The sequence below is a fragment of the Homarus americanus genome, unplaced genomic scaffold, assembly GCF_018991925.1.
Source record: "Homarus americanus isolate GMGI-L3 unplaced genomic scaffold, GMGI_Hamer_2.0 scaffold39155, whole genome shotgun sequence".
Lineage (NCBI taxonomy): Eukaryota > Metazoa > Arthropoda > Malacostraca > Decapoda > Nephropidae > Homarus > Homarus americanus.
In genome coordinates this window covers 10534769-10548715 of record NW_024737042.1, presented here as the reverse complement: position 1 = coordinate 10548715, position 13947 = coordinate 10534769, and the positions used below count along the sequence as shown (strand labels likewise).

Here is a 13947-nt window from a genome sequence, read left to right as displayed (position 1 = left end):
AACACTCCAGCCAGAAATAGAACATGGGACTGTATGCTTGTAAGACAAACACTCCACTACTGAGCAAAGGAGTCATCCAAGTGTCCCTTTGTCTCACATGCATTTTAAAGTAGCTTCTGGATCACAAGTGAGGTCTTAACCTCACTAACCATTGAGTCAGTGGTCAAGTAGCTGTTTGTGCAGTCTTAGCACTAATCCATTTAGGGCAGTGTCCTTACCAAAGAATGCATTCATCCACCTAGACACGGCAAGCTCTCCCAAAAGGGGTCCTGCAGGAAAAAATCTGGCAAATCACTTGACCCGTCACCTTGACCAAAAAATGAAATTCTCAAATTCAGTTTTTTATTTATTTATATTTATTTTTTTAGTTTTAATTTATACCACTGCACCATTAGTTTATTGGGGTGAGGTGAGGGAATATGAATTAATTTTCTCATTCTAGATACTTCTTTCAGGATGATGCCCAGACTTTACCGGTGCCTCAGGGAATAATTGAGTTTAAGGATGTGTCTTTCCATTATACTCCTGAGAGACCAATCTTGAAGAATATTTCCTTTATTGTAGAACCAGGAAAGACAGTAGCTGTTGTAAGTTTAAACTGTTAATTTGTTTGTGTCATATACTTTCATGTTTTGATGTTTGGCTAGTGTTCATGCAGAAGATATTCTTTTCATATACAGTACAGTATTTTGACCAGTTTGCCTTCCGCCTCTTTTGAGTATAATTTAAGATATTAATCACCCTCATCAATCCACAGGTTGGCCCTACTGGTAGTGGCAAGAGCACAATAATGCGTCTTCTTTTTCGTTTCTATGACGTACCTGGAGGCACTATCTTGGTCGATGGTTTAGATATCAGAGATTACAAGCAAAAATCCCTCCGACAGGCCATTGGAGTTGTTCCCCAAGATACGGTTCTTTTTAATGAAACTATTTTGTACGTATATAGCTTTTTATTATTAAAGAAGGAAAGAAAAAAAAATTGGGTGTATTTTACACTTTAATAGGATATCTTGATAAATTGATTTGATGGCAGGTTGGAAGGAGTTGTGTAGTCAACTATAATGCACCACAACACATATATCATCTCTCTCTCACCACATTTCTATGACTGGGAGTGAATATTGTGTTTGCAAGATTTTCAGTAATTCTTATCTTTTCAAGCACATTGTATGTAAAGTAATCTTTCAAATTCTGGACTTCAGGTTTGTTTAACTTAGCTTATTTCAAACACTTTTGGGTTCTTGGATGTGTATTTATAATTTTATCTTAAAAAAAATTCAAATTCTTGAATGTGTGGGATTAGAGTATGGTAGTCCACATGATAACTTCTCATAAGAGCAATGCATGATGTGGGGAGCTCCTAAGGTTGCAGCCCACCACAGCCTCTCATTGGTCGAGGTAGTGACCTGACCCACATTATGTGTGGACACTGCCTGCTTGGGTGCCTTGTAACTGCATCCTCATTCACCTTAGTACCAGTACTTTGTTGTCTCGTTCAAGATTTTTCGAACACTGCTGGAGACAGCTGGCAACTCAAGGTCGTTTGTTTACTATAAAACGTAGTAAAAAATATGAATCAATGTAAAAGGTTATCGGTGATTGGTTACTTAGTTCCCCGTTGCTTAATTAATGTTTGGGCTTTGTTGTTTTGTATTATATTTTACTACGTACTATAGTAAACAAACGGCCTTGAGTTGCCAGCTGTCTCCAGCAGTGTTCGAAGAATCTTGAATGAGACTGTACAAGCTTGATCCATCATTACATTATCCTTGTATCATCTCGGCTCAACCACTGTTTATACATTTCACTCTGTGTGGTTTAGGATGCAGATACTGAGTGGAAACAGTGCTTCCCTCATGTCCTAAGGGTTGCTGGTTTTTGCCTAGGGTACCCAGATTTTACCTGGCTGTGGATGGGTGCAGTACTTGGAAAATTTTACAGTTGAGGAAGTAAAGGCAGTAGGGTGTAGTGCAAGCCACAGTGGCTCCTTGTATACTGAAGGCTTAGTGTACAGTATGCTTAGCATACTGTGCTGTATCTATACTGCCCTTTATGGACTATCACTGTCTATAATATAGGACCTAATTTCATTTGTGGTTTTGTGACATACAGTATAGTGCTCTAGCATTGGCTTCCAGTGATGGTCCTCTGTGTGGCTCTTAAAAGAAGCATCTCAGTATCTCAGAAAAGCTGAAATAATAGTCAAAGTATGTCTGACCCAGGTTTCAGTAATCACCATCACCACAACACACTCTTGCTTTGGCCTGGGAAGGGAAGGGGGGTGCAAAATATAAGGTTAATATACTGGATTTAGATTTATTAGTATTATTGTCTTATCTTTAGAAAATGTAAATATCAGAATATTGACTGGTTACATGTGCATGGGGAGGCTTGAGATCAATAACTTTTCATAACTCAAACAAAATGAATTGTCAAGGAGAGAACTACCTCTAGTTTTTGTAATGTTTAGTTTGTCAGGCTGGTCTTCATCCCAGTAAGTTTGATATTACAAGGTCTCTATCATAATGGTTTTATTTTTTAGTTATAACATTCACTATGGGAGAGTGACTGCAACTGACAGTGAAGTGAAGGATGCAGCCAAGCATGCTGATATTCATGACAAGATCATCACATTCCCTGAGCAGTATGACACGAAGGTTAGTAGTATATATATATATATATAATATATATATATATATTTATATATATATATATATATATATATATATATATATATATATATATATATATATATATATATATATATATATATATATATATATATATATATATATATATACACACACACACACACACACAGTAGTACCCGATTTACGCGGTCAATTGAACCCACAGGGTACCGCGGAAAGTGAAAACCGCGTAAAGTGAACAACAGAACATATGGGATTAATTCCAATAGAGACTGGCCCGACCCCCAAACTCCACTTTTTCCGACACAATACCTATGTTGTAGTAAAAATAACATCTAAATTTTATGATGGTATGCTCACACAATTAATATTTAAGAGAAATACAGTCGCCAGGTTAATGTCCATTCAAATAATGGACTCAAATCCCCCCCCCCTCTTCCCAGCTCACTAGCTCCTACCTCTCTGAGAAATGATTGGGTGAAACACTAGATTTTAACGTTTAGTAATAAATAATACCTCAGACTAAAGTTAGGATAATATAATTGACATTTCTGGATTCCTTGCAGGTCAGGGAATATTTTGAATGTAAACTTCATATATTCTGCACAAAGGATAAAATATTTGCTTTGTGTAAACCAAATTATTACATAAGATCTAAAATTTGTATGTCTAATGCAAAATCCATGATGTTTATATTCAAAATGATCATCATATTGTAAGAATTCCAGCAATGTAAATTATATTCTGGCCGGGTAATTTGTATGAATTTTATGAGCTAAATAAAAATAAAAAAAATTATACTTCGCGTATATGAGTAGATGCACCGCGGAAAGTGAAAGTCTGGTTCTGGCAAAGTGAAACCGTGTAAAGCGGGGTAATACTGTACAGTATTTGTCAAAAGCTTAAGAGAAATCCATATACCTGTACTGTGCATTGGTGGGAAAAATTTGATCATTACTGTCTGTCAACATTCTACAGAATTTAGTTGCCATGAATGCATACTGTGATGCTTTGATGTCTTTGGGCTCGGTCAGGCCCATCACTAAAAATTTCCTTGCAGATAGGTGAAGTTAAGACAGGTCAGTAGTTTTCTGCTGCATTCTGACTACCCTTCTTGAAGATTGAGATGGTATATGCTGTTTCTTGTAGCACCTTAGACTGTACTACTGGACCTTTGAATTCTATTTGGTTGTTTTTTCCTCATGAGGATTTTGTATGTGATTGGTAGATCTTTTAATTCTTCTTCCACTCCTGCAGTTTTAATCCTCCTAGGAATTGATATGTTATCCATTGTCTCTTGTGTGATCATTGATGTAAAGTATAGACTGAGGGCATCTGTAGTCTACTGTTCATGTGCTGCAGCTACGGTACGTTGTTTCCATTCTTTAGGGCCCGGCCTACTGTATCTAGTATTCTCATAGATATTGAATTGATATTTGAAAATATTTTTTGTAGGTGGGTGAAAGGGGACTGAAGCTGAGTGGAGGAGAGAAACAACGTGTGGCCATCGCTCGCACATTACTCAAGAATCCAGCATTTATCTTGCTAGATGAAGCCACCAGCGCTCTTGACACACAGACAGAAAGAAATATTCAGGTGAAAGATATTAATTAATTTTTAAAATTTCTTTTTATTTTGTCATTCACTTGAACTGTTTTACAATGTACAGTATTTCTGTTTTATTCATTTACTTGCATGGTATAAGAAATTATTGATTTAATCAGACATTAATTTTTTAGTACTGTAGTTATATTGCTTCTGGTACACTACAGTCAAAGCCAAAAATTGCAAACATCCTGTTTTAGTACCTGTACTGTAGTATGAATTTAGAAAAAAATTATTTGAAGAAAAATGCCAGTTGTCTGAGATGTTCACACATGTAGACCAGTTTAGTAGGAGTGTAGTGTTTATCTTATTCATTAAATCCCTCTATACATCAGGTGGGTTATACAGTCTTGCCTTATGTCATACTGCTTCTATATGTCTGTCTTGGTACCGGATACACTTGTATTTTCTTACTACGTATACATTCATTGTTTTATATTCATATACCTTCTTCCCTCCCCTTTTTTTACATGACTATAATTATTTTTTTTTTATTTTTTTATGTTTTCTGTTTAATGATGATACAGTAATTTGTTAAGTGTAAAAGAAGAATATAAATTACTCTAGTTTTCAGCCAACAAGAGTATGTTGCATTTTAGTTTAATTAAAAGGTAAATATTATTGAGGGATAAAACTTCAACAATATAATCTATTATTTTGGTGTCTTACCAAAACTGTGCTTTTTCAGTTGTTTCAGCCACCTCTATGAATTCCCATCCTAACTGAATGAGAAAATTTTTTTGGTCGGTCCACCTTGATTTACCTGTCCAGCTTATGACCAATTCTTGATCAGTCTTGTTTACTAACCTTTTAATTTTGTCACTTCAGGATGCAATACAGAAGGTGTGTACTGAACGTACAGTGCTGGTGGTGGCTCACCGTCTCTCCACAATTATTCATGCTGACACTATTCTTGTTCTCAAGGATGGCGTAATTGTAGAACGCGGAAGGTAAGTACAACTACTGTACTGGTTAATAGTAAGTGAATTTATAATAGAAAGTGTTGTGAATACAGGTACTGTATGTGCAAAGCTATATAATGTCTATTAATTGTTTTAAAGAAGCAAGGGTGAAAATGGTTAAAGAAATATGTAACAAAAAAGAAAGAACTAACTATGGTAGATTCTTAGAAGTTTGGAAACCAGTTATCCAAGAACCTCAGAAAACTGGTACACAGTACCTTACTGTACAGGTGCTTGAAAATTAGCATTAGGGAGTTTAATAATTGGGTGGAATAAGCTGGGGGCTAATATTCAGCTGATCCCAGTATTTTATGTAATGATAGATTCCTGGATGATTATTTTGCCAACTATTTTATAGACACAGCGAGCTGATAGCAACAGGTGGAGAGTACAGTAATATGTGGAGGCAGCAGCTGGAGGCCAACAACAACACCAGCAGCAACCTGGAAGATGAGGAACCTTCTCCAGATGATCAACAGAATATAAAACCAGAGGCTGCCGAGACTTCCAAACTTTAGAGTTCCATTGCTAATGAAATTAAAATGTTAAGGTTATAAATAGTGTCTAGTGTACAGAGTAAACAATGTAATTTGTTTCAATATTTATGATAGAAATTTTTTTTATTGGTTTAAAAAAATATATACAGTACAGGTTGTACCTCTCTAGTCCGGCAACCTCGGGACCTGACCGGTGCCGGACCATGGAAATTGCCGGACCATGGAAATTCACCCTTTTCCTGGATAGATAGTGACTTGTGCTTATGCCTGGAAGCACTAGCACCTCTCTCTCTGCGTCATGGGGTCTTTGAAGACATATTGAAGGGTTAAATGTCGTATAGTAGCTTCTCAAATTTCGCGAGTTTTTAATTCTTAACGTATTTTATTGGAACACACAAAAAAATAAATAAATAAAAATTTTGACGGCGGAAACTTGAATTTCGACGGGTTTGAACGGCCCGCCAACGTGCAGACGACGTGCATAATCGTGTAAACAGCGTCATTTCTCTTATGTACAAAAGATTCATTATTGTTTATTACTGAATGTCTTTTTTATTGAATTAATGTTTATGTGTGCAAAATGAGCAATACAATTCATTAATAATACGTAGAAAATTAAAACACACGAGGAAATGACACAGCATTGTTTTCGTTGATTACAAAACCAGTGACTGACTGGTTCTACATATAAAACTGAAGAAAATAAGACCTTGGTTGTAGCTGTAGTAAAATTAATATGGTTGTTTTAAGTAATGTTATTTAATGTTAATAAATGGAACAATAGAAGTAGCTAACGATAATGGTAAAGAAAAAGAGAGATCGCATATGTAAGTGCGCATGCGCACACGTGAAAACATATCGTCATTACTTTACATAAGAATATGAAAGCAACACTTATTTACTGTTCATATATATTTTAATTAATGTTTCTGAATTTGTTTTTATTGAATTAATGTACGTGTGTGCAAAATTAACAATACAATTTATTAATAATACGTGGAATATTAGAGGAGACGAGACGGCTGCCGGCATTGTTTATGTTAAAGCTTACGAAACCAGTGACTGATTGGTTCTACATATAAAACTGAAGAAAATAAGACCCTGAGTTTAGCTGTAGTAAAATTAATGTAAAAAAATTAATATGGTTGTTTGAAGTACCTGTAATGTTATTTAATGTTAATAAATGGAACAATATAAGTAGCTAACCATTAATGGTAAAAAAAAAGTGAGACTGCGCGTATGTAAGTGCGCACATGTGAAAACATATCGTCATTACTCTACATAAGAATATGAAAGCAACACTTATTTACTGCTCATATATATTGAAGGGTTAAATGTTGTACTCTGTATAGACAAGCAGAGAGAGAGAGAGAGAGCAGCCGAACTGCCGGATGTAAACAAACCTTAATTTCCCGCGGCTGTTTTTTTTTTTTTTAAGGGGATTAGCCCACCTGGGCATAGGTCACTGACCCACATTGGGGCCTGAGGGGCAAAAATTTAATACTCCTGTAATAATAATAATAATTCAGAAAAAAAAAACTGCCTATTGGACAAACTAAAATCGTTCCGGACCACAGAATGCCGGACTAGAGAGGTACAACCTGTACTGTAATTTTTAAAGTAATTTAGTATATTTTATAAGGTAACATACCAGTTTGCTCCACTTGACCAAGTATGTTGAGTTAGAAGTTTAATAATTGTGTTCTTTCTGTGATGATTCTTTTGATTTAAAGCATCATGCTATCACCTGCCACACAGAAAAGTCCAGCACTTGTCTTAATAACCAAGGGCTCTTTTACTATATTACCTTACTTATCCCATTCGTTTCTCATCATCTTGTTTCCATATTAAGCATACTTCCTGGAGCAAACTTCATCTCTTCCACACGCCTACAGTGTTCCATATTTGAGGGAATTTGTAACTTTTTTGTGTTTACTTGTAACTCAAGTTTGAACACATGATTGTTTTGAAAAAGCCTCCAGGGCCTGGTTGAGCACTCAGAATTTAATAATGATCTGTAATGGATATATTTGGATATTCTCTATACATTACCTGAGCATGAGGAGAGAGAGAGTTGATTATTTTGATGAAGAGAGCATATCTTTTATAAGAAACCTCAAAACAATTAGGTTAATTATTATTCTATTTCAATTGTGTCAAAGCAGTAAAAGATTTCCAAATGGGTTAGTGAATTGCAAGATTTTGGAACACATTCATAGTGTAGGTTATTTTTGACAGTATTGTAAGTATGGTTGTCTATTAAATTTGGAATAGGCATGCATATACAAATTAGTATCGGGCTAAAAATCCTGCACCATTTTTTTTTATATGTATATTGTGAGGCTGGGGACTGCAGCCTTCTTTGATTCCTGGAGACATCTTAAATACTCATTCTTGGGCAAGGAGTTGTCTTGGCATTATTTGTGTGACATTGCAGCAGAATCTAAAACCAAAATAATTGACAGACGAGTAGGAGCCAGTAACTGACAGTTGGGTAGCGGACCATTTTCTGCTGGGAACCAGCTTCTAGTGACAGCTATGGTAAGGTTTTAGAAAAGTCCTTTAAACTTTGATGTAATATTTGTAGCATGATCTCAGAATTTCTTCTAAGTCCTGTATACATATAGAGAGGGAGTATAAAGATATACTGTACATATGATATGCAGATTTTTTTTTAGCTCCTCACATGACTAATCGAGCTCTAGAAAATATATTTCCGTATGCTAAATTACTTTGATAAATTAAGAGGATAATTTTTTATGAAAAAATTGGGTGATGAACATCATAAATGTACATAAATATTAAGAATGGAAATGTGAATATTCTAAACTACTTAATTTACCAGAGATGTAGTATTATTGTGTTCAGGATGTGGTGATTTGAATGATGTAAGAGGAAAAGTAACAAGATAGAAGGCAAGACTGGATTGTATAAGTTAAAGACTGATAAGGCACCAAGAGAAACAAGTTTGTTTGAAAACTTATTGGCAGTTAGTTCCTGACCACCTCTGGTCTGTTCAGCCAAATATTTTACAGATATTGGTACCAGGTGCTTCTTGGTTTATCAAATAATCTTTAAAGCTAGATATAGAGTTGGCCTAAAGGACACTTGGCCATAAGTACATGCTTGTGCCACTACCAATAGCTATGAAATAACAAATTCACATGAGTAGTTTTGCTGTTCTCTAGAAAGAAATTTCAGCAAAATGTTATTTGGTGATCAGGATAACTGCTAAAACATAATACCTAGTTTGGAATTTAAGTTTTGACAGTTTTACCCAACACATAGAATTGAACTTCACAAAACAGCAAAGTAAAATTTCCCTCGATATTTGTCTATCGACTCTACCAAACATATTAAGGAATAAGAATGCATGCACTTCAGTTAAATAGGTTTTTATTCTTATGAAAACACAGCCATAAACAAGAACTACAGCAATTAATGACTTTCTAGTTGTGCACTACCAAGTAATGCAAGTATCAAGAGGGCATCTTATGGTGTGTAACACCATGTATACCATATTGCAGACTAGACCAATTTTTTACTAATTTTGCCACTCGTTAGCTTTTGCAATTTTATAAAATTGTGAAATGTAAAAAGAAAAAAGTCCAATTATGGTGAACCACCTTATTCAAATATTCCTTTCACCTAGATTTACAGGGTGAAGCAGCCAAGTGGTTAGAGTGCTCTCCTTCTGTTAGTTTGAGCATTGTGCACCCTTAGTTGATCCAGCTGCTAGTGGGTCCCTAACTTGACAATTAGGGAAGTGAAACCAACCGAGTGCAGTATCAGCGGTACTACCTCCATGTGTAATGGAAGCTTAAGGCTTAGTATACAAGGTACTGTACCAGCATGACCAAGTTAGCCATCAGGACTATATAACCCACTTTCACTTCTCTTAGAGTACCATAGAATCCTTGCCATTCGTGAGGGATAGGTTCCAAGAAATGGCACGAATTGGCAAAACCGAGAATAACAACTTGTACTACCTCAGTGCGCTACTGTATACCTATACCAAACAACTGACCAGCCATGGCAGCACTCATCCCCTCTTTTAACTTGTCTAATAATAAAACTCTGTCATGGTCATCCTTTTGTGTTTTACATTTTCACTACACTGACACTAGGCAGTCTCTTAGGGACCATTTCACATAGAAACACTAACATTTTGAGAGTACAACATGAGATGCTGTGCAGGGTGACTCATTGTGCTGCGGGAAAAGGCTTGCAAGCTAGCCACCATCTGCTTACCGCGAATTGTCAAAATCACAAATGGCAAGGATCTATTGTTCACTTAATCTACAATGGCTCGCTCCTGAAAGAGGCTGCCCTCTGATTGGGTGGCCATAACAGAAGAGCTACAGGCTAGCTTTTCTTCCTGTATTCATCTTGGATGTCCATATCATTTCAGCAATTTACTTTACAATTTACACCCATCTTCTCTGCCATTCCAAACACCCCATTCCTTTGCTATGTTGGTAGTCAAATTATTTCAGGTTTGTTTTATTACAGTTGGAAGCCTTTATAATAACTACTGTAATTCTCATTGCTTCCCGCATCATTAAATCTTGTTATGGATAAATCTATCGGTAAACAAAGATGTTTGGCCTCTGAGGAAACTAAGACCACATTATACAATATGACTTCTTTTTTTTTAGATGGGCACACATTAACTTTATAACCACACGAGGTCAATAAGTTTTAAACTTGGGGAGGTGTTAGATGATACATAAGCAACACAGTTCTTTACAATGTATCTCTCCTACAAGTATATAACCATATACTGTACTGGCAACTGAGAAATCAGTAATCCTTATTTTCATGCACATTATATGGACTTTCAATGATAGCACTGTTATATAGAACTGCAGTATTTTCTAACTTAAATGTGGCACTTAGCATGATGGTTAGATAAAAAAAAATTAATAACAATTCTTACAATTATAATGGGTATCAAAATCCCTATATTCATTTTGTACTATGGTCCATACATTCTTACAACCTACAGGTTGCATCTTGATATTTACATCTTTTGTGACAACTAAAATAGGATATTTGGTGTCATAATACCTTAAGTAATCATCAGAAAGCATGAAATAGTATATACCGTACATGATAATTTATTTTTTACTTTGCAAAAGGTATCTTTAATGCTGTATCAACCTAAGCCAAGTACAAACATCACAATATAAAGTACATCAAGTCACTCGCACAATAAAAAATATTTTACAAACTTTCTGCATCTACCATAGATAGAAGACATTAAAAATCATGTGCTAAATTTTTTTCTCACAAACCTAGCATGTTTGGATCAACAGTCTTGACAATATAATCATGGTAATACACCATTATTCCCAGGGGCTGACCCAGGATGAGGGAAGACCAAACAATCAAGTTGCCCCAACGTGGACCAAATTTGGATTCCACTTTAGTGGAAATATACACCAAGGGTACCTGAAAATAAATATAACATAATTAAAATGTTGGAGGAGCCATGGGAAATCCAGTTAGGAGAGAAATATTTTCAAAAAGAAATGGTTAGAACTTCATAGTTGACAGTTCCGGTGATGTTACCTACTATGTGTTTATAATCTGAGCGGCAAACAGGATTGCTCAATTGGTCAACAAATCAATATTTATTACATATTTAAGCTACAGAACTCTGCTTTCAGCAGTTTCTTCAGCCTGATTTTAATATTTGCTTTTTCAAATATCATGAATACTTAAAAACTTGGATACAACATTTGTCATCTTTATGTTGGATGACAATATACATCAACTGTTCTCCAATGTATTAATTTTACAAGGAATTGAATTTTGTGTCCATTCATCACTAAGCAACGAGAGCTGTTAGCGGATTAAACGTGTAGAGTACTGTATATAAATAAGATAACTTGTGCTAGGCTATATACCGGATACTATATGTTAGGGTCAATATTTCTCATGTTTTACAATAATTTGTTTTTATTTTTTATTAATTTACAACTAGAGCTTTATCTCATGACAAAAAAATCATACAGTAGTGTAACTTCATCCAATATCTGGAAATCTTTGAAAATCATAAGTACAGTATTTATAATTTTACCAAGATATATTTTGAAGTACAGTACAGTGTACTTGTACTGTGCTGCCGTATTTTTTCACAGGTAATTATTCTTACCAATAATTGAATACACAGTATAAATTTTTATAAATTCTGAATGTATGCCAAATAATGCCTTCTCTGACTTTTTAACAATTATTTCTCAGAATCAACCACAGCAAAATGTAAACTTGAACTAACCATCCTTACTATTATGCAGATGACCTATATCTTACATAAGCAGACCCTTTGTTTATACAGTACAGTGATCCCTTGGTTAACGAAATTTCGGTTAACGAATTACCTTCCATAAGATTCTTCACTTCAGTTAACGAATTCCTTACGAATTTTTCCCAACATGTTTTCACCTGCTCACCAGCTGTAGTATTAGTCCGCCAATACAGTAATCGGTTTTAGGGCTTAAATTCGTTACCATTTGAGTAAATATCAAGAAGGTTGTACTATTCAATAATTTTCCAAGTCTTATATTAAAGTTTTTAGTCATTTTAACAATTATTTAACATAATTGAAGTACTGTATAGGGAACTAGTTTTTAGCGTGCCAAACAGCCACTCAACACACCCAAAATGGCGTCAGTGTGTGTCCCTGCTCTGTGGAGGAAGCTTCTTGCTTCAGACTCTCTTGAACATAAACTATTTTTATGTTTTTACAGTACAATTATTGGTCATTCTGAAGTTTATTTTACATATTGACAATATTAATGCAGTGCAGTGTCGTGTTGATTTAAAGAAAATAATCTTGAATTACACCAAGTGAACTAATATTTTATGGGTGAAATGGCAGCATGAAGCATGGGGTAACTTCTCTTCCACCCCAATGCCTTCTCTTTTCCCTTCTCCTCCACCCCCATTCTAATTCCCATCATCATCAACCAGGAGCCTTCTACATACACACCTCAAAGTAAGTGTACTTTACTGCATTTATTTTTAGTTTGTATGTAATTTTCGGTGAGCTGGAACCAATTACCCAAAAACCCATTGAAACAATGGTTTCGGTTAACAAACGACCTTCTGGAACGAATTGTGTTCATTAACCGAGGGACCGCTGTACATCTTTACTGTAGTTAAATTATTGTTCTATTAATCTGTCAACAACAAATAAAACTACAATGTTTTAGAACCTGTTTTGAAAAGGATTAGGTTTTAACAAACAAGGCCCCTCCTACATAGTTGACTTCAAAATCCTTCATATTTGTCATTGCTGCCAGTCAAACCTTTCATCTGTATTTGTACCTTCGATGCAACACTTAGTGCACTTCTTAATGAGACAGTGAAGTGGCTGGCCTTGATTCAAAGACTGATCTAACTGATAGACTCGACACAATGTGGCAAAACCTGCCCACTAGACCTGTTATGTTATCGTATAGCATAATATAAAGAATCACCATTGTGGAAATCTCACTACTGTATGTAGTTATTATATGTAACTGGAGATCATGTAAGGATGAGAGGGGGAAAAAGAAGGCCTCTATTATTAAATATTTAAATCTGTCATGAGCTTGGCTACAAATAAAATGGAAAATGCGACAACCTAATACAACAAGAATTAAGTTTCTGAATGAGCCAACCACCTTAGAAAGAAAAACACAAGGCATATGGTAACTACCATATATCATTTAATGAAGACCAATATGGAATAGTAAATGTAAAGAGGTCAACCTCTCACCTGAACCATCATACCCGCAAACACCCCAATTTTGTACATGTGGAGTGGAATGGACACCAAGTATTCATGCAAGGCAGCTGACAAGATGAAAACTGCAAATGATGCTGATGCTTTACTGTACTTGTTTTTCATCATTGGGACAAAGACATGCCTGAAACAGATAAAAAAAATTACTCCATGAAAAACAAACCATTTTAATACAGTACAGTAACCAGCTACAATTCAGACCTGTTTTCCAAATTTTGGTTAATCCAGATACAATCCACTAGACCTGTTGACTGTCCAGACTCCCCAAATATTTGTCCTACTGATTACAACCCCACACTCACGTCTCCAAGAACAGCTTTGCCGTTTACATCACTTGTCACGGTGTTACTAAATATCAATTCTAGTGCCCCCATATTTTTAAGCTATTACCTGTATAATGGCACCTAAGAAAAGTGCAGGGAAAAGAAAGCATGT

At 35.4% G+C, this 13947-nt stretch overlaps 2 protein-coding genes across 5 annotated transcripts in view; one reads left to right on the top strand and one right to left on the bottom strand.

Annotated features, from left to right (window-relative positions):
• LOC121872707 (ATP-binding cassette sub-family B member 6-like) overlaps positions 1-6140 on the top strand; it is a 57219-nt gene extending 51079 nt beyond the window's left edge. For all 3 annotated transcript variants that reach the window (XM_042375712.1, XM_042375711.1, XM_042375710.1), the window contains exons 11-16: positions 456-587; positions 758-936; positions 2545-2659; positions 4109-4249; positions 5087-5208; positions 5579-6140. In XM_042375712.1, the coding sequence (XP_042231646.1) occupies positions 456-587; positions 758-936; positions 2545-2659; positions 4109-4249; positions 5087-5208; positions 5579-5738 (849 nt within the window). In that variant the 3' untranslated portion in view covers positions 5739-6140. The remainder of the gene's footprint in view (positions 1-455; positions 588-757; positions 937-2544; positions 2660-4108; positions 4250-5086; positions 5209-5578) is intronic.
• Positions 6141-9096: 2956 nt separating this feature from the next.
• Positions 9097-13947, bottom strand: part of LOC121872706 (diacylglycerol O-acyltransferase 1-like) — a 41301-nt gene continuing 36450 nt past the window's right edge. For both annotated transcript variants that reach the window (XM_042375708.1, XM_042375709.1), the window contains exons 12-13: positions 13486-13636; positions 9097-11171 (exon numbers count right to left, since the gene is read on the bottom strand). In XM_042375708.1, coding sequence (XP_042231642.1) covers positions 11007-11171; positions 13486-13636 — 316 coding nt within the window. In that variant the 3' untranslated portion in view covers positions 9097-11006. The remainder of the gene's footprint in view (positions 11172-13485; positions 13637-13947) is intronic.